The 27,225-nt window shown below is 35.2% G+C and overlaps 2 protein-coding genes and 1 long non-coding RNA gene across 3 annotated transcripts; 2 read left to right on the top strand and 1 right to left on the bottom strand.

Annotated features, from left to right (window-relative positions):
* The first annotated feature begins 7,534 nt into the window (after positions 1 to 7,534).
* Positions 7,535 to 8,728, top strand: LOC130992304 (uncharacterized). Its single transcript, XR_009091267.1, has 3 exons — positions 7,535 to 8,038; positions 8,120 to 8,454; positions 8,607 to 8,728. It is a non-coding gene; the product is annotated as an uncharacterized LOC130992304 (long non-coding RNA).
* Positions 8,729 to 15,298: 6,570 nt separating this feature from the next.
* Positions 15,299 to 18,378, top strand: LOC130992303 (DNAJ protein JJJ1 homolog). The gene is made up of 4 exons (XM_057916872.1): positions 15,299 to 15,907; positions 16,013 to 17,230; positions 17,815 to 17,873; positions 17,951 to 18,378. The coding sequence occupies exons 1-4, from the start codon at positions 15,422 to 15,424 to the stop codon at positions 18,003 to 18,005; spliced, it is 1,818 nt and encodes a 605-aa protein (XP_057772855.1). The 5' UTR covers positions 15,299 to 15,421; the 3' UTR covers positions 18,006 to 18,378.
* A 1,010-nt stretch (positions 18,379 to 19,388) lies between these two features.
* LOC130992302 (probable polygalacturonase At3g15720) lies at positions 19,389 to 22,740 on the bottom strand. Its single transcript, XM_057916871.1, has 10 exons — positions 22,589 to 22,740; positions 22,392 to 22,517; positions 22,145 to 22,291; positions 21,210 to 21,380; positions 21,092 to 21,115; positions 20,780 to 20,987; positions 20,611 to 20,692; positions 20,408 to 20,513; positions 20,191 to 20,307; positions 19,389 to 19,739 (listed from the first exon to the last, which is right to left on the bottom strand). The coding sequence occupies exons 1-10, from the start codon at positions 22,589 to 22,591 to the stop codon at positions 19,509 to 19,511; spliced, it is 1,215 nt and encodes a 404-aa protein (XP_057772854.1). The 5' UTR covers positions 22,592 to 22,740; the 3' UTR covers positions 19,389 to 19,508.
* Between the last annotated feature and the right edge of the window lie 4,485 nt (positions 22,741 to 27,225).

Raw genomic sequence — 27,225 nt, 5'->3', positions numbered from 1 at the left:
TAATAATAATAATAATAATAATAATAATAATAATAATAATAATAATAATAATAATAGGATTAAGCCTTAACCTATGTGGCATATCTAAAATCTCACAATTTCAAAATTTACCATATATAATCTTCATCACTTATTAATTAATTAACTATTACATTCTATATAAAGATTCATTAATCATAATAAATATAATTAACATCTATATATATATATATATAATATTAACATTACATATAATCTAAATTAATAAATTTTATTATTTATTTATTTTAGATAAAAATTAGATTTACATGTCTGATAAGAAAAAAATTATAATCTATATACGATAAATTATTTTAATTGAATGTTAGTGATTAGATGTATATTTGTTATTAATTTTATATTTCTCAATAGCGTACATATTATATGTATATGTTGCAATATATTGTATTGTATGAATATATATATATATATATAATATTTATATTCTTAGTTTTCAATAAAATTAATTTTAAATTAAGTTTGAATTGAGGCATGCACGTATATGTAAATTATAAACGGGTCCGGTCATTGATTTACATGTTTGCATAATAAGGCACAAATTCTATAAACTGATTACTTTAAAACAAAATCTTATTTTATGTCTATCAAAATAATTAAAATTTTATTTTTATTTTTTATAAAATAAATCCATACATTTTATTTATATAGGGAAGAAAAATATATTTTTCATTTCTGCAAACTTTATTTGTTTCTGTTCGTCCATTACTATAATAATAATAATAATAATAATAATAATAATAATAATAATAATAATAATAATAATAATAATAATAATAATAATAATAATAATAATAATAATAATAATAATATCTATTATATAATAGGATTAAGCCTTAACCTATGTGGCATATCTAAAATCTCACAATTTCAAAATTTACCATATATAATCTTCATCACTTATTAATTAATTAACTATTACATTCTATATAAAGATTCATTAATCATAATAAATATAATTAACATCTATATATATATATAATATTAACATTACATATAATCTAAATTAATAAATTTTATTATTTATTTATTTTAGATAAAAATTAGATTTACATGTCTGATAAGAAAAAAATTATAATCTATATACGATAAATTATTTTAATTGAATGTTAGTGATTAGATGTATATTTGTTATTAATTTTATATTTCTCAATAGCGTACATATTATATGTATATGTTGCAATATATTGTATTGTATGAATATATATATATATATATATATATATATATATATAATATTTATATTCTTAGTTTTCAATAAAATTAATTTTAAATTAAGTTTGAATTGAGGCATGCACGTATATGTAAATTATAAACGGGTCCGGTCATTGATTTACATGTTTGCATAATAAGGCACAAATTCTATAAACTGATTACTTTAAAACAAAATCTTATTTTATGTCTATCAAAATAATTAAAATTTTATTTTTATTTTTTATAAAATAAATCCATACATTTTATTTATATAGGGAAGAAAAATATATTTTTCATTTCTGCAAACTTTATTTGTTTCTGTTCGTCCATTACTACAATAATAATAATAATAATAATAATAATAATAATAATAATAATAATAATAATAATAATAATAATAATAATAATAATAATAATAATAATAATAATAATAATAATATCTATTCTATAATACGATTAGGCCTTAGCCTACGTGGCAGGCCTCAAATTCTTTCTTTTCGATCTCAATCTCCAACGTGGCATTTGAGAATCCAATCTATATATTCTCATTGTCACTTTTAAAACAAAACTCACGCCTCCCTCTTTCTCACCCCATCGCCGCCGTCCCTGAATTCGGTCAGCGTCGTCTCCCATTTCACTGTGTCTCTCTTCTCTCAATCCTTTTCTCTCTCTAAAGTCGATTGCACACTCAAATCGAGCCCTAATTCCCCCATTAAACTGCCCGTCTCTCTCTCACTCTAAATCCAGGCGTCGCCGCCATCCTAAGGGCGGCGTTGCTCCGCCTCATCTCTGACTCCCTCTTCCATTCCTTAATTAGTTCGATTCTGTTTCCACTTCTTAAACCCATGAGAATTCTCCATTCGAAGCAATTAATACAAGAGCCCTAAGATTTCTTTTTCCTATAACCCGTTGTCGTTTCTTCTTCTAGACTCCGGCGAAATAGTCGCCGCTGAGCTTGCGGTTCGTCTGCCGCCGAGTCACCGTTGAGCCCTGGAGTTCGTCCACCGTGCCGTCGACCCCCACCCCACCGACGACTTCTCTGTTTTGATACCTCCATTTCCTGATCTGCCGTGATTCTTCCTACACATCTTTGGTAAGTATTAAATTAGTTTCCTAATTTAATAACGCGTTTCACTATTTTAAATATAGAATGATTATTATTTTAGAAAGAACAAATTTTGGAAAGAATTTTGGCATCTGCTATCAAGCGTGTTGTGATTGTTGCATGAAAGCAATATGATTTATCAACTCTGATGAGGGGTGAAATATGCAAGGTCCTAAGATCAGGACACGTGACTTTGCTTGGAATACCAAAGTGGAATACCAAAGATGAGCAGCAGGGAGCAAAGAAGCTGTGAGAAATAGGCAGAGGGAAAAGTCTAGAGCAGAGCTAACCAGAGCAGAGTTGGCAGAGCAGAGTCGGCGGAGCAGAGCTTTCAGAGCCAGAGCTAACCAGAGAAGAGCTTCCAGAGCAGAGGGCCAGAGCCAAGTTGCCAGAGCAGAGCTGCCAGCAGAGATGCCAGAGCCAGAGCTAACCAGAGCAGAGATGCCAGAGCAAAACTTCCAGAGCAGAGTTGCCAAAGCAGAGCTGCCAGAGCCAGAGCTAACCAGAGAGCTTCCAGAGCAGAGGGCCAGAGCCAAGTTGCCAGAGTAGAGATGCCAGAGCAGAGCTGCCAGAGCTAAGTCATTAAAGTCAGAGCCAGAGCCAAGTCGCCAGATCCAGAGTCAGAGCTAAGTTGTTAGAGTCAGAGCCAGAGCTAAATCACCAGATCCAGAGTCAGAGCTAAGCTATTGGAGCCAGAGCGCGGAGCCATACGCCAGAGACAATTCGCCAGAAGGCGGAGCTACTTAGCAGAGCGGAGCCAAAGAGTAGAAGTCTGCCCCAAGGAAGGAAATCCAGAGCTACTAGACAGAGCGGGATGATGAGGACAGAATCCAGCTCTGTAATTAGGGGACAACGACCTGACAAGTTATAATCTAATAATAGCCTTAATTAGTTTAATGGCAAGCATGCGGAATAGATGACCAAACGAATTTACTACTTTACCCCGACTGTAATGCCTATAAATAACTACGATGATGAAATAAAGCACACGCTCTCTCTTTTACTGCTTTAAGAACTCTTCTCTTTCCTTTCTCTCTAGAGTTTGAACTAATAAAATTACATATATAAATAAAATATCTAAATTGTTAGAGTTATGTTTGTTAGATAGTTGACAATTGGAGTCATGGTTGAATATAATTTCATATTTGATGATGCTCAAAACTCCAGACGAGATGATGCTCTTTCAAGTTTTAGACGAGATGATTCTCTTTCAAGTTTCAGACAAGATGATGTTCAGAAGTTAGAGGTGATCTGTCAAGTTTGCGCGACGAGATGATGCCCACAACTTGGTTGATCTTAAAACTCCAAATGATACAATGTTCGATAAATCAGTTATGGTCTTTTAAATATCAGGCGAGATTATTTTTATAATTAGTTATGCTTTTAGAAGTTCGGAATTATATGATACTCACAATTCAATTATGATTTTTCGAGCTCCATATAAAATTATGGTCAAAAGGCAAAATAAAAAAAATTGAACAAAATTAATAAATCTTGTAACAACAAATGCAACAAATCAATCCTCCATCATACCTATGTCAAATTTATATGTATTTCTACTCTTTTTTTTTTCTTACGCGTCAACTTTTTATAAAATTTCATATGAAAACTAATGGGTATTTTTATGATCTCAACAAAATTAATAATTTAATTGCTAAAAGTTGTTGAGATTAATATAATTTAAAATGTATTACTAATTTAATTTAATTTAATTAATTATATAAATAATTTACATAAAAAATTATTTTATATAATTATCATAAGAATAACATAAAATATATAAATTACAAGAAAATATGTACCCGTCGAATTTCGACGGGTAATACACTAGTAACAATTAAATCATATATGTTAAATTGAAAGTGTGATTAATTAAGTATTCCCACAATTAATTTTCTTGTATTTTTACAGCTCCGGCAAATTAATTAGTAAAGGGTTTTTTCCTTTGTTTTAGTAAATAGTATTTGGGATGCAGAGATGGGGTGGTCCTAAACATAGAAGATTCCACCTAGGTCGGATGACTTAGAAATTAGAATCGATCTAGTAAAAAAAATAAGTACTAGTATAAAAATGTTCTATTTGGTTAAATAAAAATGGGCTGATATATCATATAAATAATTAAAAGTTAACAAAACTATTAATTCCGTTAAAGAAAAACTCGATAATGTGAAATATAAAAGTACGAGGATCTATTAATTACAATAAAATAAAGAAATAATAATTTATGGGGACAGGGGACCTTTCCTCAGTCATGCATTTTTTCTCTATCACAAATTATTTTTTCATCGCGATGCTCGATATCGTGTATGTTGGTTGTATTTATTTATTTGAAGTTTATATATGTCACAAAGTACAGATAACAAATTCTAATGAAAGGTACTTCCTTCATCACACGAATCTTCACACGTTTTTTCTTTTTGGGCCGTCCCACGAATCTTGACACATTTTTCAATAAGGTAACTTTTCTCTTCTACTTTATCACTTTTATTACTTTTATTATTTTCTCTCTCCTATTTTATCACTTTTATCACTTTCTCTCTCCTACTTTATCACTTTTATACTTTATTAATTACACACTTAAAACACTAATCTATAATTTCTTAATTCTCATGCCGAAACCAAACATGTTAAGATTCGTGGAACGAAGAGAGTATCATTTTTTCTCGATAATTCTTGTTCGTGTGTAGCTATATATAGCTAATTTAATATATTCAGATTGTTCGTGGGGAATGACCACGATCGGAGCCTGATTGATTTCCGAAGGTGAAACAGGTGAAATTTGGACAAGTGATAAGAATTGAGTTAATATGCAAAAATATTCTTAACGTTATCATCCCAACTACACTTAAGCCCCTAACCTAACGTTGATAACAACTAACACCCCAAAGTTCATTAAGTACTACAATTAAACCACCCATAAACAAACAATTTCTTTCACAAAATTAAGAAATTTATTTTTTTAATCTATATAATATATAAAAGAGGCGTTTTCTCCCTCCATTTTTTCCCACGATTTTTTCTCTCTTCTCCCATCATTTTTTTCATTATTTTTCATCTCTTTTTTCTTTTACAATTTTAATACTTTTCTAAATAATATCAAATTTAATTTATGAAGAAATATTTAATAAGCATCTAATGTTGAAGTTTGTAACAAAATATTTAATATGGTATAAAAATTATTAAAAATAAATAAGTTATTAAAATTTTAAAATATTCTATTTTCTTTCTCTTTCTTAAAATTTTACAATTATTTTATTTATGTCTGTGTATGAAAATATTTATTTATATGAAAAAATTGATGGGAGAAGAGAGAGAAAAAATGGAGGGAGAAAACTCCCCTTTTATATATTATATAAATTAAAAATAAATGAATTTCTTAATTTTGTGAAAGAAATTTTGTTTATGGGTTTAATTGTAGTACTTAATGAACTTTGGGGTGTTAGTTGCTATCAACATTAGGTTAGGGGCTTAAGTGTAGTTGGGGTGGTAACGTTAGGGGTATTTTTGCATATTAACCCATAAGAATTTTAATGAGTTAATTTAAATGGATAAAATACTTGGTATTTTAATTAAAATTATTGGAAATTTTGAATTAAAATTTTAATAGTACAAAACATAAATTAGTAAGTATCAATACAAAAAACACGCCAAATACCGAGAAAAAATATCAAGAGCAAGCTTGCTCTCAGTAATTACCTACTACTTAATTACCGAGGGTAAAAAAGGCGGGTCGGTTGTAATACACTTGCCTTAGGTAATCCGAGGGCAAGGTCTATCCTCGGTAATTACCGACGGCAAATGTCATACCGAGGGCAAACGCCGTCGATAATTACTGAGGGTAGACCTTGCCCTCGGTAATCACCGAGAGTAGTCCCTGCCGTCGGTAATATTATTTGTACTATTATTTTATAAAATGCAAATAACTTATTATTATTATTATTATTATTATTATTATTATTATTATTATTATTATTATTATTATTATTATTATTATTATTATTATTATTATTATCATCTCGACATATTCTAAGGTTATGAATGAATGATATTGCATATGAAATAGAATTTAAATGAATTAATAGGTATTAGTTATACCACTAATACGCGTGTTCTGTACTGATGATCACTCGAAAGGAACTTCAAGGTTAATCGTGTTTGACTTAGAGCACAACTAAGATGGGTAACCCACTGGGAAGTTCGTCTTAACGTATACAATTAAGTTCGAAATACAGTATAAATACCAAAATACTTATGGGGTATAAGAATAAATAAATAAATAAATAAATATTTTCTGAAAAAAATACCGAAGGCGCACCGGTTCCCTCGGTATCTATCGCCGGTGAGATGCTCGAAAACCACCGGAGATCGCCGAGGAAGCTTGTCAACGGTGTTAGGGGTATACCAACGGCGTTTTACCTTCGGTAAAACACGTGTTTTTTGCAGTGTATTTAGTTTGATGCAATTTAAAATTTAGTAATTAATTTGATACAAGTAACATGGTTTAATAGTAATATTTTATGAAATTAATCTAATAAATCTTATGCAAAAAACATGTTGTAAAACTTATTACTATGGTTTTAGAGGAAATTATATTCTACATCTTTTTTTTTTAATCAAGAAAAGAGAATTTTATTGAAAAACGTCAAAGGTACCAGAGGTACCTACAAATTGATACAAGAAGAGAGCGAGAACTCGCTTGAGCACCACACTGGGAAACTAACATCCGTCTCAAGAACCTTGAACATGATAAGCCAGCTCCACACTGTACCTTTAATCTCCGCGATCAGATTTTGCACCTCCCAAACTTTCCATTCAAAACGACTTTCATTCCTTCGTTTCCACAAAAGCCAAATTGTGCACATCCATAAGGCTTTAAGAAGATTTTCAGTCCTTTTACCTCATCCTTGATTGATGAACAGGGTGAAATGCTGAGTAATATTGCTAGGTCTTGTCGAGCTATACCCCATCCACCTCTCAAGAGCGTCCCACACCTGCTGGGCTTTCGGGCATAGAAGAAAAAGGTGGTCCGCCGTCTCGATTCTCCAAATGCATCCAGTACCACTACTACAAAATTACACATACATAACACTTCATAGATAACGGTTTTTTTAAAAAACCGTTATGTATGAGCGCATTTTTAGAATAGATAACGGTTTTGCAGAACTCCGTTATCTATGTAGTGTTATCCATAGGCATAGATAACGGTATGATGTAATACGTTATAAATAAGCGTTATCTATTAGTTGCATACATAACGGTTGATTTAACTGTTATCTATGAGCGTCTAAAAATTGTTATGTATTATTTTTTATATTTATTTTTAAATTTAATTCAATTAATAAATAAAAATTACAAATTTTGATATCCTAATCTACCCAAATCGCGGTTCCCCCCAAAATCTCTCCTAATTTCTTCTCTCTCATTTTCTTTTCACACACCACGATAATCACAGTTTCTTCTCCGGCGACCTCACCGGTTTGCTCCACCTGCTCGCCGCCGTCACAGCGCCATCTCGGTCCCCTCTCTGTCTCATCTCTCTTGCATCCACACAAACATAGTGCCGCCCCAAATTTCTACTGGAAAAAATCCCAAAAATTTATACAAAAAGCCCCAAATTTCTCCTCTGATTCCGTAGTTAACCGTCGATTTGAGGTCGCTAGAACCCCACCACCGCCACACGCCGCCATGGGCGCCGCAGAACCCGTGAGTCAACGCAGTCTTACCTTTTTCCTTTAAGCTCCAGTAATCTCTCTCTCTAATTTTTTTTGTGATGTTTTTTTCCAGGTAGTGTTGCAGGGAGGGAACGAGAAATTGGAGAGAGAGAATGTGGAGTTGAAGGATTTGGAAATGGGGGAGGCCAATGTTCATAGGGAATCAGTGCAGACACATCCCCAAATACGTTTCACATGTCGAGAAGGCAGAGATTGAGCGCCACAAACCCTCTCAGGCTTGTGATGGATAATGCGACGCGAGTCGCCTCTCCAGCTCGCCCCCCACCGCACCCGTCCCCGGCTCAGCCGCCGTCGCCGCCGCAGCGCGGCTCATCCTCGCCCCCTCCTCCTTCTCCTCCCATGGAGCAGCCGCCGCCGTAGCAAACTCGCTCCATACCCGCCCCACAGGTAAAAAAAAAAAAAAAAGAGTCGAAAATCGAAATCTCTTGTGATAATAAATTAATTAAGGATTATTAATTTTGTGTTCACTGAGCACCAATCGGTGCTGATGTTGAATTCGAGGAAATACACAAACAAGATCTCTCTGTTCGTCTTCACAGTGCACATGGTGGCAGCGGTGGGGCTGGTGGGGTTCTTAATATTTAGGGGCGTGAAAGGGTTGTTGGAGGAAGGCCGAACTCGCCGGAGAGAGAAGCGCATGTTGAAGTATTTCCTACCTCAAGTAAGATAGATTTGCATAACTTCATGCACTATCTTTCTTTGATAAATCAAATTCTCTGTAACTTAATTTATAGAAGTTATCTTGTGGTTGCCGTGAAATCCATCCTTGACTATATTGCCGTGAAATCCATCCTTTGATAACACTATATTAAGTAGTTTTTTTTTTTTTTGAGGTAATATAATTAAGCAGTTAGATGTCTAATTTAGTCTTCATTTGACTGCTCCGGTAATCCAAATGCTTTCCTCCAAAGATCATAACATGATTTAGAGTGCAGTCTATGCATGAAAACACTGAAATGCTTCATGTCATGATTGAGAATATGGCTCTGATACCATAATTTGTTGGTTATGAAAACAAGAAATGTAGAGAAATATGATATGAACATATATATATCTAGCTATCTTATAACTTCATCAAATGGCGTAGCTTACACAAAGTTATTTAATTTATAGATACCTCTAAATATGAATTAATTACCAATGAATAAAATACATGACTCTTTATTGAGTAGATGAATGGACAGATACATCTCTCCTCAGCATCACGCTCGCATTCGTGTGGCAGAAGACCGTGAGAGTGTGGCCTAACATCATGGTGCACATCATAATTCAGGAATCGACCGAACGCTGTGTTTCTTATTGTAATATTTTTGTTTTTTATCATATTCTCAATATCTCTTGGACACCACGTGATTAAAATTGAGCTTCTTCACATTTGTAGGGGAAATGGTTTTCTTTTTGTTTTGCCTAATTTGTTCAATAAGTTAAGTGTGTGGGATACTAATTGATTTTATTGCTTTTATTATTACAGTGATGGTATTGCAGTTGGCATTTGTTTCTTGCTTATCATTCTTTTTCTGTGATATAGGTTGTGGAAAATGGAAATCCCATTGAAAGGAAGAACTGGTTTACTGATATTGAGCCACCGTTCAAACACCTCAGTTATGAGAATGTACCTCCTTAGCTCAAGGTTCTCCTCACCGGTTTTAGATGTTATCCATAATCTAACGATATTTCTTATTGAAGAATTATGCAATAAGAGGTATTTTGTTTAACGGATTAGAAGTTTGCAATGTTTTAACTATTTTTGCAGCGTCTCCTCACATGAATAGGATTCACCGTGTTCTACGGCTGTTTTTCATTTTGCTAGCTTGCTCCTTCTCAGCTGATTATTTGTGTGCGGTGGCTTCTCTCAAGAATACGATTCAGTGTATTCTACAATCGTCGTCTATCATCTCCCTCACTTCACCCTCTCCACAAATCGTATTCTCAACTGATGATTTGGGTATGGCACTGATTTCTCTCATGAATACGATTCTGGGTAATCTACTATTGTTTTGCATTTCATCCATTTCATCTATTATTCTGCGGAGGAACCCTTAGGATCCTTATGATTATGAGTGGCTAACTTGCATGAGGCTTCACTGGTTAAGAAAAATGAAGTTGTAAATATACTTCTGTGGGAAATATAGTCTTCTCTCTTTGTGATTGACTAATTGATGTAGTAAGTTACATAATGCATGATGTATTGATTTATGTAGTAAGTTACATATAGTTTATACTTTGCTTTTCATTATGTAGCAAAATACAGAATGCAAGATGTATTGATTTATATATAAAATTAGATAGAACAATGTCTCTTTCCTTTTTATCATTTCTTCAGAAGGGGATTTTCTCAATCAATGCTAGTATATGCATAATATCTTTTTCTAACACTATTTTCCTTTCATATAACTGAGTATTTGACAAGTGGCGTATATGTTTGTATGTTATCAAGGGATGTTACTTTCAAAAAGGGAGGAAGATCAAGATGGAGATGAGCGCGAAGGAAGCCTTTGAGAGGTCGATGAGGACTTTGTCGGAGTGGATAAGCCAGGAAGTGAATCGAAATATATAATGATCTTAGATACTTGATACTTGGTTCATTCGGATGATAATGTACGAATATTTTGAATAATATATAATATTGTTATTGTTGATTTTATCATTTTGTTGTTTTAAAGTTATTTATTTATTTCTTGATATAAATAACATAAAAATTGAGAAAAAAATATTAAATATTAAAGATAACGGTTAAAATCGTTATAAAAGGTACAAAAAACCGTTATCTATGTCTTACAAAGATAACGGTTTAAACCGTTATAAAAAGTATAAAAAACTGTTAACTATGTTATGAGAAAAAAGAAATATTATATAATACATAACGGATTAATTCTAATACATAACAGTTGAAAACCGTTATCTTTTTCTTACAAAGATAACGGTTTAAACCGTTATAAAAAGTATAAAAAACTGTTAACTATAATATGAAAAAATATATATTATGGAATAGATAACGGATAAATTATAATACATAACAGTCGAAAACCGTTATGTATAATCAATATAGATAACGGTTTTATAACCGTTATGTATGTGTGGTTGTACTGTTATCTTTTCCCTTCATAGATAACGGTTTTTAAACCGTTGTGTATGACACCTATAATAGATAACACCACTATACACAACGGTTTTTTTGCTCATAGATAACGGATAAAATCCGTTATCTATGAGCGTTTTTCTAGTAGTGTACACCACTCCTCTCCATCCGCCAACGCCACCTTCCTTTTAACAAGATTGTCACAAGTTGCAAGTCGATTTCTTAAGCATCTCCAGGCTGTCACTTGTACCTTGTGTGGAGTCGGGGCATCCCAAACTTTTGCAAGCAAAGCATTTGACTCAGAATCCGAAGATGGCACGTTTCTAGTCTCCACAGAAGTCTCGTAAGCAGATTTGGTTGAAAACGTTCCATCCTTGGATCTCTTCCACCTCCATACATCCTTCTCACCTGCATTTGGAGCACATTCAGAAATAAGATCAGTTAAGGCGTTAGACATCTCCTTCTCCCACTCAAACAACTCCCTCCTCCATTGAAATTCCCATACCCACGTTCCTCCCACCCGCCTCCCTGACTCCTCAATGGAAGCATTTTTATTAACACAAAGAGAGAAAAGTATCGGGAAGGCCAATCTGATCGGCTTATCTCCCAGCCACCTATCGACCCAGAATTTCGTATCTCTCCCATTCCTAATACGTCGTGTTAAGTTCTCCAGAAACCATCCCACACCCGACCTCCCACCTATTGACAGAATTTTCGGCCACCAACCCTCACACTTACTTCTCCTGCCCTTACAGCTCACCCCATCTTCATCCCATTCCACCTCTCCGTATATCGACTTCACAATCCTAGCCCAAAGTTCCTCGCCCCCCACTAGATATCTCCACAGCCACTTAACCACCAGAGCATAATTAAATCCCCCAAGGTCCCGAAAACCCAACCCTCCCTCCCCTTTGTTGTGACACAAATCGCTCCATTTGATCCACGTAATAGCTCCCTTATTACCATACTTGATAAACATGCATTTTTACCTCTTGGTGTGTCATATTTGATGTTTAGTTATGAGGATTTTGTGTGTTTGATGGTTTATTTGAGCTTATATTGGTTTATGGTCAAGAACTTGTTACTTGCTTGTGTTTGAACGAATTTTCAGAAATAATGAAGCAGAATTTGGAAGAATTGGATGAAATACAAGTTGTAGCTAATTTCGATAGGAGTTCGTGAGCGCAAACGGATCATAAATAAGAGTTCGGACGAGGGATAACGAGCCAAAACAAAATCGCTGCGCAAAGCTGTCAAGAGTTCTGTTTCGTCACGCGGGCCAGCCATGTGGCCGCGCGAGTCGCCGTTTTTCCACCCAAAATTCGTTTTTTTAGCTATTTTGGGTATTTTTGAGAGCTACAAGACCTAGGGCATATAAATACTTCCCAAGAACTTATTCTCTGCACATTTTTATCACCTTTCATCATATTTTACTTTTCCTGAGAGCTGTGAGAGACGGAGAACGGAGCAAGAGCAAGATTGAAGATTCTCAACTCTACTACGGTTTTATTGTTGAATGTTTATTTGTATTTTTGAGATATTGATTTTTAGTCATATGTCTATGTGTGGCTAGAATCCTTTTTCCCAGGGTTTAGGGAGTAAGCATGATTCAAATTTCTGACTGTTTGATTCAATTAATTGAGATTGTTATTCCTTTTTATGTTCTTGTTATTATTGTTTGTTTTATTGATTGGCCATCAATTTAGCATAATCATAGGTTTTAATTTGAGATCGGGAGATGATGATTATTACCTGAACTAAGAACATAGAACATATTTATTTTAATTATAAAGGGAATTGATAACTGTGAGGGCGTTAATCCTAGGAACTTTTAGGAGTTACATGTTAGAAGTGCGATCCAGGGATGGTAGCCTTGCATGTAATCAACGGTTTGTATGCCACGGGAGTGGGTATGGACTAGTTTAGAGATTGCCTTAGGAATCATCTGATTAATTGAATTGTACATGTTAGTTAGGAGAATCTATTGAAACCTTTACCTTGGGAAATCTTCTCTTATCTATTTATCTGTTTCACAACTTGATTTATTTTGTTTCCAGTATTTATTTATTTTTTAGTTTTAAAAACAAAACTCTTATTTTCGTTTGTCCAGATATAGTAGAATAATTTAGGATAGGAATTGGTTAACTCAGTCTCTGTGGAATACGACCTTGCTTGCTACTATACACAATTGCACCCGTACACTTGCGGGGTGTTAAAATAAAATAGCGAACAATACTCTACCCCCCACAGGAACTGCCCGAACAAAGAATTAAGGTTCCTCACGATTGCTTTTGGTATAAAAGAGAAAGAAAGCTGAAAGATCGGTACAGCCTGCAAGACGGCTTTGACCAAAGTAATGCGCGCTGCCAGAGAGAGTTTTCTCTTTTTCCAGCCCCCAATCTTCTTCTTAACTTTTTCCACGAGATAATTCCAATCGACGACACTATTCCTTCGACCACCAATTTTGATCCCTAAATATTTAAAAGGAAGGGATCCCATCTTGCACTTAAGAGTCGAGGCCATCCTTCTCACTGACTCGGCATCCATTCCAATTCCAACAACACTGCTTTTGGAGAAGTTGACCGCAAGACCTGATAAAATCTGGAACAGAAGCAGCGTATTCTTCAACACCCCTGCGTTGCTCTCCTTATCGTCAAGCAAAAAGATGGTATCGTCAGCATACTGTAAATGAGAAACAGGAATTTTGTCTTTGTCAATCACCGCAGGATAAAGCATCTTCCTTGTAGTCACTCTCGCGATTAAGGCGTGGAGCCCTTCCGCTGCAATAAGGAAGAGAAAAGGTGAAAGCGGATCACCTTGCCGCAACCCTTTCTCCAGTTTGAACTCCCCTGTAGCAGACCCATTAACCAACACATTGGCCGTCGCCGAAGAGAGACACCCCAAGATCCAATGTCTCCATATAGGATCGAAATTGAGGTGCTGGAGCATAGCATCTAGATAATCCCACTGAACTGAATCATAGGCTTTAGCAAAATCTATCTTGAAAACAACTCGCCCCAATTTCATATTCTTCGCCTCAGCGATCATCTCGTTCAAGATAACCACCCCATCAAGTATGAAACGCCCACTGACAAAAGCGCTCTGGTTGTCAGAGATAATCGACCCCATCACCTATTTCAATATTCCTGCAAGAATCTTAGCGACAATCTTGTATAAGCTGCTGATCAGTGATATCGGTCTGAAATCTTCCACAGTACCTACATCTTCTTTCTTTGGTATGAGAATGATAAAAGATGCGTTGCTCCCTCTTGGAATTTTTCCATTCGCATGAAATTTCTTCAACACCTGCCACAGATCCTCTTTCACAACTTCCCACGCCGTTTTCCAGAATGTGAAATTGAAACCGTCCGGTCCCGGACTCTTGCTGCCATCACAATCCCAAATTGCTTTCTTAATTTCGTCTTTCTCGAACTCGCGAATCAGCCACTTCCTTTCCTCATTAGACAGCTTCCTGCTCATGAAATTATATTCTACATCTTCAGCTTAATATTCCCTCCGTCCATGAAAAATGAGCAATTTTATCAATTTTGACGTCCACAAAAACCATGACACTTTCATTTTTAGTACATGATTCTATATTTTTTCTTATCTTTTACCTTTACAAATATTTTTGTGTACACAAAAGAAAAAAGGAACTACCACCTAACTTAATTCAACCTTAACAACTTATTTTTATACAATAAGGAGACCATTTATCCACTATAGAAAAATCAACAAATAATGCATTAAAATTTGTGTCCATCAAAGTTGCCCCACTTTTTATGGACGAAGGGAGTTACAATAACGCTATTTGGACAAAAAATTAATAAATACTTTAAAAATCAATTTATTTAAAATTTTTGATTCAAAATAAAAAAATATTTAGTTAGTTTTATTGTTTTCTCAACATTAGTAATTTTTTTCGCAATTTTAAAATTATTATTATTTTTTAAATACAAAAATTATAAAAAACTAATAAAAATTAAAAAAAAGTATTAATAAAATTACAATGTGGAGAAAATAATAAATCTAATTAAATCCTTTTTTAAATTTGGATAAAAAATGTTAAATAAATTATTTTTTAAAATATTTAACTTTTTTTTTTTTTTTTTTTTTTATCTAGATATATTTTGTTCAAATAACACTAGTGAATTGTACTCCATTTGGCACGTGGTGAGCTGAAATCTCCGGCACACCGACTCCAACCCTAACGTATTTATACGCAAATGCAAAGACGGCGAGAGAAAAAGAAACCCCGCACCACACCGTCGCCAAATGGCGTCGTCGGAGAAGCGGTGCTTATACGAAGTCCTCGGCCTCAGCCGCGACTGCTCCACCGACGAAATCCGCTCCGCCTACAGGCGCCTCGCCCTCCAGCGTCACCCGGACAAGCTCGTTAGGAGCGGCCTCCCCGAGGCTGACGCCACCGCGGCCTTCCAGGAGCTCGTCAACGCCTACGAGGTTCTCTCCGACGAGCGCGAGCGCGCCTGGTACGATTCCCACCGCAATCAGATCCTCTTCTCCTCCTCTTCCTCCTCCACGGCCGCGGGCGGCTCCTCGGCCTTCGTGCCCGATTTGTTTTCCTTCTTCTCCAATTCGGTCTACTCCGGCTACTCCGACTCGGGGAGGGGGTTTTACAAGGTTTATAGGGATCTCTTCGAGAAGATTTACGCGAATGAGTTGAATTTCGCGAAGAAATTGGGGATGCCGCTGCCCAGGGAAGCTCCGGTCATGGGCAATTTGGAGAGTCCCTATGTTCAGGTAACCGTTTCTGTTGGAATTCTATCTTTTCCTTTGTGAAATTGGATTTTTATGATTCGATTGGATAGGAATCATGATTGAATTAAAAAATAATTAATTATGCAGGTCACAGCATTTTATAGTTACTGGTTAGGGTTTACAACAGTACTGGAATTCTTTTGGGCGGATCAATATGATGCTATGGCTGGCCCAAACAGGAAGTCAAGGAGGTTAATGGAAGAGGAGAACAAGAAGTTGAGGAAAAAAGCGAGAAGGGAGTATAATGAAACAGTTCGGGGATTGGCTGAGTTTGTGAAGAAGAGGGATAAAAGAGTAATCGATATGCAAATAAAGAGGAATGAGGAGATGGAGAGAAAGAGAGAGGAGGAGAAACAGAGGAAGAAAGAACTGGAGAGACAGAAAGCAGAGAAGGCTAGGAATTATGAGGAACCCGAGTGGGCTAAAGTAGAGGATTTTGAGGAGGATGAGAGTGAAGACGCCTTGGAGGAAAAGAAAAACGAATTCTATTGTGTAGCATGTAGCAAGAAGTTCAGGAGTGACAAACAATGGAAGAATCACGAGCAGTCCAAAAAGCACAAAGAGAAGGTGGCAGAACTGCGGGAAGCATTCCGTGAAGAGGATATGGAATATGAAGCAGAAGGGGGCAAAGTGGAAGAGGCTGATGGAAGTGACATTGGTTACTTGTCAGCAGATGATGGAATGAGTAAATTACAGGAGCAGTTTGAGGGAGGGCTTGGTATTCAAGAAGACTATAGTGATGATGGACAGAATGAGTTCAGTGAAGCAGTGGAGTTCGAGGATCCTAAAGACTTCAGTGGAAGGAATGGAGTGGCCGAAGGAATGGGACCAGAGGTAAAAGATGATGACGACAATGATGATGGTGATGAGGCGAGTATCTTTGAATCTATGTTGTCAGGGCGTAGGAGTAGGAACAAAGCAAGAAATCAGCCTAGGTCTCCGGCTACCAAAACTCAGATGGAGTCTGATGGTGACGAATTGGATTTCATGGAGTATAATGACACAAAGGGTTCACGAAGTAACAGGGGACGCAGGAGGCGAAGAGGTAGAAGACAAGAAGAAGCAGAACTAGCGAAACCTAGCACTGCGGAGAGAAAAGATAGGGCTGAGGAAGATGAAGAGTGTGATGATGATGCTGCGGAGTCAGTTTCCCAACCTTTACGAGAATCTGAGACTATCAGGACAACAGATGATGTAAGGGAAAAGGTTCATAAGCATGCAGAGCAAGCTGTAAACAAGAAATTTACAGCAAAGAAAGAAAATGCTTCCAAGTCGAAGGTTGCATCCAAAGGAAGTAAACAGAAGGTACTATGTCCTAACTTGTATTGCTCTAGAATATGTCAAGAAGCATTTTAATATCTTCTGATATAGATATGTTGAGAAATTGACGTGCTTTGTTGTGCAACTCCATTGCTGGATGTCTATTGTTCGTGTTGTGTAATCAGTATTTTCATTGATCTTGTGTATAAAGTCATAGGAATTGAGTGATCAATATAATTCAATCTACAGGAGAAAAGAAAAGAAGAGATTCAGAATTTGGTTATTAGCAGATGTGCCCCACCCTTCACCCCCCTTAACTAAATGGGCTTTCTTTAAGGGAGCATTTACTTTGAAAGATTAGCGTTGATAGATAGTAAGATTAATCCCTTGTTTACTTAGATAGATTGCAACTTTGGGATATCCCAAGGCCCTTGACTATTTATAATTTAAGCTAGTTTTGCTTGATTTTTATCCCATTGAAATGGTGGGATTGGAGAAATCCTACTCTTAAGGATAAAAATATTCAATTATGCATCTTATCAATCATGTAAAGTAAACGCCCCCTAACTTCATATTTTTCCTGAATTTTTTTTCAACAATTTTTCATCTGTGAGTTTGTTGTTATTCAGGTTTCAAAAAGAGGTCCTGACAACATATGTGAGAAGTGTGGAGAAGAATTTGAATCCAAGTAATGACCTCCTTTCAAAACTCCTCCCCTTTTGCTTCTCTTGAGTACCTCTACTAATCCTCCCACCCCTACTACAGGAATAAACTTCACAAACATTTGGGAGAAACTGGTCATGCCTCACTAAAACGTTAACGTATGATTATCGAGCAGTCATTTTCTATTGCTGGAATGAAGCTGCAGAATATTGCTCTTGCTCAAAGGCATGGCCCTAATATTTGGTATTCATTTGTGCATACGAGAAGCCAATGAGAAGGTACTTATCTCAATTTGTGCAATGCAAACTGGAGCCTTTGGAAGGTAAGAGCTTCAGTTTCTGAATTTCTGCAGTTGCGAGAAAATTCCATGGACTGGAACTTAGTTGTAAGTAGTTTAATAGGAAAAATACTTTCATCATTGATTCATGAAACTTGGATTTTTGTCATATAAACATAGGGTCCCTAATCCCTATTGCATCTATAGTTACTTGTTAGTATACGAACTAATTTCTTAATGAAGATTTTCTCTATGAGATGTGTAGGAGCTTTTGTTGAAAGATAGTTGAAACAATAATGTTTGTTAGCATCAAAGACGAACAAACAAATGAACGAGTAAAATGTAAGAGCATACGTTCTTGGCTGCTTATTGGTGTGTTTCATGTGTATCGAGAAACCAATAGAGTGACACACTCTCTTGTGCAATTTGCGGTAGTTGTTCACGGCCATCTGTTTGGACCGATGATTTTCCTACTTGGCATAGGGAAGCTCTCTTGGAAGATCTTTCTAATTAATATTGTCGTTTAGATTCGGTTCAAAAAAAAAATGTAAGAGCATATATAGGACCCATAAACCAAAAAGTAGAAAAAGAAACACGCAAACAAGAAATCGAAAAGAAATAACAAAAAAAATAATAATAATTCCCGATCGCTTACCAGTTACTACTTTGTTACTCAATTGGAAATGTAGAAAACAATGTAAATTGTCATACCATCTTGGGGTAAATGTGTTCGTGTGGGGTCTGACAATCAAACTTAATTCCAGCAACTCGAGATAAAATGTTGTTTTAGAATTCGTCAATATTTCCATACATCCTTGAGAAAGCAATTGAGCATCCATTTTATAAATTAATCGCAAATCAAATTATCAATTATACATGCATGCATAGCATCCAAGTTTAATTAGAAATCATTAAAAGACAATCACATATGCATGCTTGACATTCAAATGTAGAATCACCAATCAATCATTTATGAGAAATCATTTACTACATATTTTTTTTAGTTTTTTTTTTTAATTTAATAGGATCAATATTGCATCTATCCTATTTATTTATTTAAGAACTAAATAAAACTAAACGGCTATGATTGGATCAATATTCAAATAAGAACGCATATTAACCTTACATCAACCTCAAATAAACGGCTATGATTGGAAATTAGTTGAAATTTTGCTCATTCAGAATGTAAATATCCAAAAACAACAAGAGGAAAACATGACAATCTAAACGACATATATAAATGCAAACGTAGGCAACCGTGGCTCATTAAAATCACCGTTTATTTATCCAGAATTAACATAAACGGAACGAATTAACACACGTAACAACAATAATTTACATAAAAATACAAAATAATAGACATTTATGAAAAAGAGTTCCTCTCTAAGGCAAAAGACACTTGACAGCTGGTTTTGTGTGAGTGGCTATTCCATGAGCATTGAAACAAACCGCAGAAACTTTGTTTTTGGGATTGGACGGTTTTATGTAAACTCGATCTAATCTTATATTTTTGCATGCGTTTGTTTGGCTGCATTTCAAACTAATCACATTCTCTGCAATTGATGTTCCACTTATTGCACTGAACGTCACATCGCTTATCGCCACTGATGATGTCTGCATAATTGAGTTTCAAAACATATGGAAAATCATACTATTTTATTTCTCATCAGATTTCAAATTAAATGAGAGATATGTAAGTAAGATACATAGTCTTTGTTTGAGAAAGGCTTTATAAAACATGAACGTTGAGAAAATTAACTTTTAATGGTCTACACGCATACAGCAGTAATGTTTTATTTATGATAAGAAAAAAAAAAATTGGTACTATACAATAATACTTTCTTACATAGTTTATTCACAGTTAATAGAATAAGATTATTTTCACCAGAAAATACACACACACACACACACACACTTTTTGGGATTGATTTATACTCCTATATAACAATAATTTTTTCGCTCAATAATACTTTTTAATGTATATAATAATGCTTCTATATGATAATGTTTTTTTTATGTGAGTATTATATATGAGCCTCCTAAGTTGCATGCAAATTATACGTACATCATTTCTGCAATTCTGTTGAAGAGGGCAATAAAATTGTTCTATTTGAATGGGGTTATCCACAGCCTCAAACTTTATTCCTTGAAATGATATCTTTCTTGCATATCCTTTGCCTCCCTGCAGCCAAACATTTAATTTAATGCAAGTTATTACTCAAAAGTCAAAAGTAGTATAAAAATAGTGTAATTAAAGTTAATTGAATGTTAATTAATTATACCTGCACGGTCTTAATTCTGACTCCAGTGAGAGTGTTTTTGAGAGTACAATTTCGGACGCGTACATTCTCAACCACATCCAACCCTCCACCTCCCAACGATCCAATACTGATACCATTAATCATAATTTCTCAACATTTTACATAAGTGTAATCAAATCAAAATATTTATGAATTAATTTGAAGAATTAATTAAGAAAAGTGACCTGATACCATGACCCGGCCCGCATGTAATTCCACTAATATCAATATTGGAAGATCCCGCAGTTATAGCAATGCAGTCATCACCTACATTAAATTTACCATTAATTAGTGAAAATGTAAAGAATATAACTAATCATAAGTTGTTTAAATGAGAGAAGGGTGATTAAGCACCTGTTGCAATGAAAGAATTCCTAATTTGTACTCTAGTGGAGCCGGAAATGTCGATTGCATCTGTATTAGGGCTATCTCCGGGGGCGATTATAATGAGATTAGAGACGACGGCGTCATTAGTAGACATAATTACCATATGGCTACCGGGGCCATTAATTTTTGTAAATCCATCTAGCCTTAGCCCGTCACATCTCCGGAATATCATCCCCTTAATTAATTAACCAAAAAAAAAATATACATTTAATTACAAAAAATTAATGTATAAGCGTATAATTAAATTATGAAAGATGCAATCAATAAAGATTCACTCACAGCTGGTCCCTTGCAGAGAACACCCTGCGGATTAAAACATAAACGTAATTAAATTCCATTCTAATTCATGAGTTAGTAAATAAATTCTTGAAATTATATACTATTTGAGATGAATTACATTAGCTGGATCATTGTAACAGGGTGTAGAAGGCCACCAAGAAGCGCCTTTCCCATCAAACACGCCTTTTCCTTTGATAATAAGGCCATTCACACTAGTAAATATGATCCATCCTTCTACTTGTTTCCCACTCCATGCTGTTTTCACCGGTGCTACAATATTTCCGGACACCTGCATCCCAAATTAATATTTTCTTTTTATTTCACTAAACAAAAAATCAAAAAAATATTGATTACATATTATGATGAATAATGTCTGAGTCTGCAGGTGGATATTTCTAAATCTCGAAAAACGGTGGATTAAATTCCCGTATATTTGTCTCATGTAGTGAGAAAGGACTTTTAAAAAGTTTATTTTACTGTTGCATATAAATTACTGAATTTTAAAAAAATTTATATTAAAATTATTCAATTATTAATTTATTTTTATTTTGCAGATTCATCCATTTTTCTAGTGTAGTGATATAACATAAATATGCTTGCGTGACATAGATATGACCGCATGAAAAAATAGAACCGACGTCGTATTGTATAATTGGATGGAAACGAATTCGTTTCAAGCACAAAGTTAGACTAGAAAATGGGCGAGTATGCAAAACGAGGAAAGATTGACAGCTGGGTAATTTTAATATAGATTTTAAAGTTGGTGTGCAAAATAAGAATTTGTTGAAAGTTCAATAATTTATATACAATTAACTTAAAATAATAATATGAGGATATGTATATACATATATGTTTATCATGAGAACGCGAAAATAATGCATTTTTATATAAAATTAATGCATTCATTACTAAATCTAATGCATTAAAAATAAAAATTACGGTCCTAAGTGATGCCCTTATCAATTAAGATGATGCATTCATCGTAAATTTTTATAAAGAAATAAGAATAATTTTCAATATTTATTTTAAATAAGAGTTGTGGTTTAAAAATACCAGCATGTAAATACGAGAAGACTTGCATGGGCCCTTGAAGGTCAAAGGGTCCAAAAGAAAGGTCTTCTTTGCAGGTACATAAACTACAGGGATAACACCCGATCTAACCGGAGCTTGGCATGCTGCATTCCACGCCTTCAAAAATGCCTGAAAATTTTAATTCAATAACAACATTATTAATTATATTCTTCAAATAATTTCACACACACACATACCTATAGAGAGAGTGTGTGTTTGCTTGAATTACTTGCGAATCATCGGCTTTTCCATTTCCGACAGCTCCGTAACTCAAAACGTTGTAAATATTTGTTGCTCCAATTGCAGAAGAAGCAATCCACGATAATAACAAGAATATGATGACATGATCATAATCCTGCACAAAATTATAATTAGTGCATGTAATGTAATGTAATGTAATGTTGTGTGTGCGAAAATCGAACTCACCATTATAGCTTCAAAAACGACGACTTAAATTAATACATATAATTTTGCTATGATTGTGAATGCACCAAACCCACTTATAAAGAGAGGATTATGATCAATTTTCTTCAAAGAGATTGATTAGCGTGCCTTCCACATTACATCATTATTTAACTCTTTTCTTGTTTCTTGCACCACAACGCTACATTTCATATACGATACAAAGCATACCATTTTTATATCTTAATTTTCTTTAATTATTTCCTTAGCAACGTAACCAAAATTAAGTATGTTAATGGATGAATTATTAAGTAGAGCGTAAATTCAAGCACAAAAACTTGCGTACATTCGGATGTACGGTACACTCGGGTCGTACTCGACCCGAATCATGACCCGGATCCGACCCAACTGGACTATCCTACCCGAATATCAAGTGTTCGTGTTATTTCAATACAGTGTTAGTGTCATTTCTAAAACAAAATAGTGTTAGTGCTATTTTCGAAATAATGTCATTTGTAAAACAAAATAGTGTTAGTGTCATTTCAAGATCGTGTCAGTGTTAATATCATTTCATGTTAGTATTAGTGTCATTTAAAAGAAAATAGGTCAGGATAGTTTAATTGGGTCTAGATTCGAGTCGGGTACAACCGAACTGTACAGTCTGTACATCTAATTGTACAGAAGACCACCTCAAAATCAAATTTCTCCGTACTTACGTAAACAGCCAATGTCAAGGTATGTAGCTAATTTAATGATCAAGTTTTGAGTTAAAATAATAGTGGGATCACATGCAAACACATGGCACGATGAAGACGTTAATTACGCGTCAAGATTTTGAATGTTTTAGGTACCTCGAAATTAATCCTGCCTCCAACTCTAATTATATTTGGATATATTCTTTAATTTGTTCGAATTCAATTCAGTGATATATGCACGTAAACTGGAAATGTTAATGGTCGTTTTGGATATTTCAAAACCATTGATTAGACATCATTGAAAGTTGAAACGATTCGAGATAATTAATTTGTTGTAACAAATATAGATACGGTGATTTGTAACACCCCAATTTTCATAAACTTTTCAATATAAAATCTTTGAAAACTAATAAATAAAATAAAATTTCTTGAATTATAAAAGTTTAAATCAATTTAAATTCAACTCAAACTTCTATAGAATTACTAAATCTCTAGTCATTCTCGACTTCCATGGCCGCCTCAACTCCAGAACTGCAAAATTGAAAAGATAAGGGGTGAGCATATTCAAAATATACTCAGTGAGGAACATAACAAAATATTCATATATGTCACATATATAATCAAAACACGTTATCATACTTGCAAACATACGCCAAGAGACCGGAGCCCCTTAACAAACATAATCATAGTTTGAGTCGATGGCTTAAGTCCCATGACCAAACACATACATAGATCAATGGCTTAGGTCCCATAATCAACTTATCAACATAGATCAATGGTTTAGGCCCCATGATCGCACATAACATCATAGATCAATGGCTTAGGTCCCATGATCACACATAACAACATAGATCATGGCTTAGGTCCCATGATCGCACATAATAACATAGTCATAAGATGCACGTAAACAAGTAATCAAGCGCGATAATAAAAATATATATAACTATATGAATAAGCGTAAAATCCCTCACCTTAAAGTCGAAGCTAAATAAATCAAATCCGGAACGAGGTTTCTAGTTGCACCGCACCTAATTAAAATCGCAGCTGAACAGACCAGTCAGCTTCAAGCCTTCGTTTGAAGCCTCAAACGTCCTCAAATCGTATTTTTTCCAGAAATACGACTTCTTCGTCTTTGAGAGAGCTTTCCGTGGCCGCCTGTTTCGCTTGAATCGGAGTTCTGTGGAGGAAGTTATGGCCTTTCTCCCGAAACTGCCAGAACTTGATTTCCTGCGAAAATCTGACTCCAGCTCAGATCTTCTGAACTGTATCCCGCTCAGCTTTCACCGTTGGATGAACAACGTTTTATGAAAGTCCCAAGGGAGAAACTGCCTACACGTTTCTGGCCCTCTCTGCTCTCTCTAAAACCCTAATTAATTAGTGTGTCCGTCTGTTTTAGGGTTTGAAAATATATTCCATATTTATACTAGTTTTTAAAGAGTTCTAGTTATAATAGGAAACAAAAATAATACTAATAATAATAATAATAATAGTCTAGATAAAATTAATGGTGCATGTCTATATATATCATGTAATTATTTTAAAAAATAAGCTATACAAGAAAATACTATTAATTAAACTTATAAAATAAATCTAAATTATCGGGGTGTTACAGTGATTATCTCAAATATGGATATATATTTCAAAACCATTAACGCCATGATTATCAAAGGTATTCTCATATTGTTCGAGATCTCATCTGGACTACGTGTTAATTTTTCTAAAAGCTCAATCCATGGCATCTATGTGGACAACCAATATCTTGTCTCCCTGGCTGATATCATTGGATGCAAAACTGGAAACCTTCCCTTCTGCTGCTTGGTGACAAACATGGTTTTCGTACCTCAATTCCACATGATTTGTTGTCATTTTCCTTCATGTTTTGTTTGCCAATGCGTGTTTGTACCATAATGTTGAGTTTTATGAAGATTTGATGTCTTGGTGTAGTTTTGGAGTAATTTCAGGAAAAATCAAGGATTAATTGGAGGATTTTGAAGATATGAGATTGAAGTACGTCTCGAGAGGAATCCGTGAGCGCAAACGGCGACCAAATCCGAGTCCGGACGAGGGAGAACGGAGCAAAACGAGCGGACTGTGCAAAACGCCCAGTACCCCGCGGTCACCACCCGCGGCCGCGGGGTGGGACCGCGGGTCAGCTGTTCCCGACTCCAGGAGTCACCCGCGGTCACCACCCGCGGCCGCGGGGCGGGACCGCGGGTCCCCTGAGCATCCCCCACGTTTGAAGGCCGCGGACGCGGGCCGTGACCGCGGGAAAAGGGCGGGGCTTCCCCCAAGTGGGCCCCAGACGCGATTTTAGCCCCAAAACTCCATTTTTCCCTTCTTTTCTAACATCATTCACCACACACACCCACTTCATCTTCCCCAACTCTCCAATCCCAAACCCTAGCCTCCATTCTCTACCATTTTTTCTCTCTTCCACACACAAAAACAACACCAAAATCAAATAAAGAAGGGGAAGACTTGGAAAGGAGCTCATCAAGACTACATGATTGAAGATCAAGATTATAGGATTTGTCTATGAATCTCTATCTCTCTATATCTTTATTTATGTTTTCTTATGACTTGAGATTTGCTTTTATTATGAATATGCTTGGCTAAAATCTCTTATCTTAGGGATTAGATTAGATGGATTTGTAATGGATTGATTTCTTTGTTCAATATATATCTTGATTGTGCTTATTGTTATCTTTTCAAGTCCTAGATTTATCTCTTGTATGATTGGTTGGCCACCTTTTGTGCATTTCTAATTTGTGATTTGAATCGGGAGAGGATAATTACAATAGATTAGGAGTTTGATACATATCATCTCAATAAACCGGGAGGTTGAGAGGTGGGTGAGGGCGTGTTGATCTTTTGTGCTCTTGGGAGTTATAGGTTAGAAATTGACCGGGGACGGCAATTATGACCCGTAATCTACTGTTTTAGTCGTCCGGGAGGGGGCTAAAACTAGTGGGGAGATCGCCCTAGATAAGTAGGCCATATCAAGATTTATATTGATTTAGATTGAAGTTCATTACGATCCATCGAAATCTAGTCCCTAGGATAACTTTCCTTCGAGTCATTCCCCAATTTATTAATTAAGTTTATATTTTTGTTATTTAGTTTGCTTGCTTTAATTTAACTTTGATTTAACCTTCAATATCTCTTCATCTTTGGTTGTCTAAATAGATTGAAAACAACTTATTAATGGTATTTAGAAGTTTGAATTCACCAATCCTTGTGGGATACGACCTTGCTTCCCTTATATTGCAACTACACCGTATACTTGCGGCGTGGTGAAAATAATTGCGAACAAGTTTTTGGCGCCGTTGCCGGGGATTGGTTGAGTTTTTACTTTTGATATTGTGAAAAGTTGTTTTTATCTAATTTAGATATTGTTTTTATGTTTGTTTATTTGTTTTTGTTAGAGAAAATTGCTCCACAACCGTAAAAGCGGCACCAAAAATGGATGATGGAAGGAATGAGTTGGTTGAGCAACTCCAACTACAATTGGCGTTGATGCAACTTAAGTTGCGTGTTTTGGAAGCCAAAAGAAATTGTAGGCAACCAATGATCCAAAAAGCCTTCCAACCAACACCTTCCTATGGTGACTTTTATGACATGGGGTGCAATGCCATGGAGTGGCAATCACCATTGGAGTATGAGGACCATTTCAATAGTTGGAATTATGAAATTTCTTATTCCACTCAAGAAGGCTTCCAAGGGGGAAATCGATACTATCAAGAGGATAAATCAAATTCAAAAGACGATCTCCTTCAATGCTTCATAGCTACACAAGCTTGGATAGAAAAAAGTCTAGCAAAATCGGAGGTTATGCTAGAAGAGCAAAGAAGGTCTTTGGCTACCACTATGGAAAATCAAAAGCGAATTGATGATTTGTGCATGGCCATTAGCCTTCAAAATGGAACCTTGTATGAGGAACCAATGCCAATGCTAAGTGAAGAGCCT

This window comes from Salvia miltiorrhiza, chromosome 7 (assembly GCF_028751815.1).
Source record: "Salvia miltiorrhiza cultivar Shanhuang (shh) chromosome 7, IMPLAD_Smil_shh, whole genome shotgun sequence".
NCBI lineage: Eukaryota > Viridiplantae > Streptophyta > Magnoliopsida > Lamiales > Lamiaceae > Salvia > Salvia miltiorrhiza.
The sequence above is the reverse complement of the archived record's forward strand: the minus strand, read 5'-3'. Positions and strand labels throughout refer to the sequence as shown.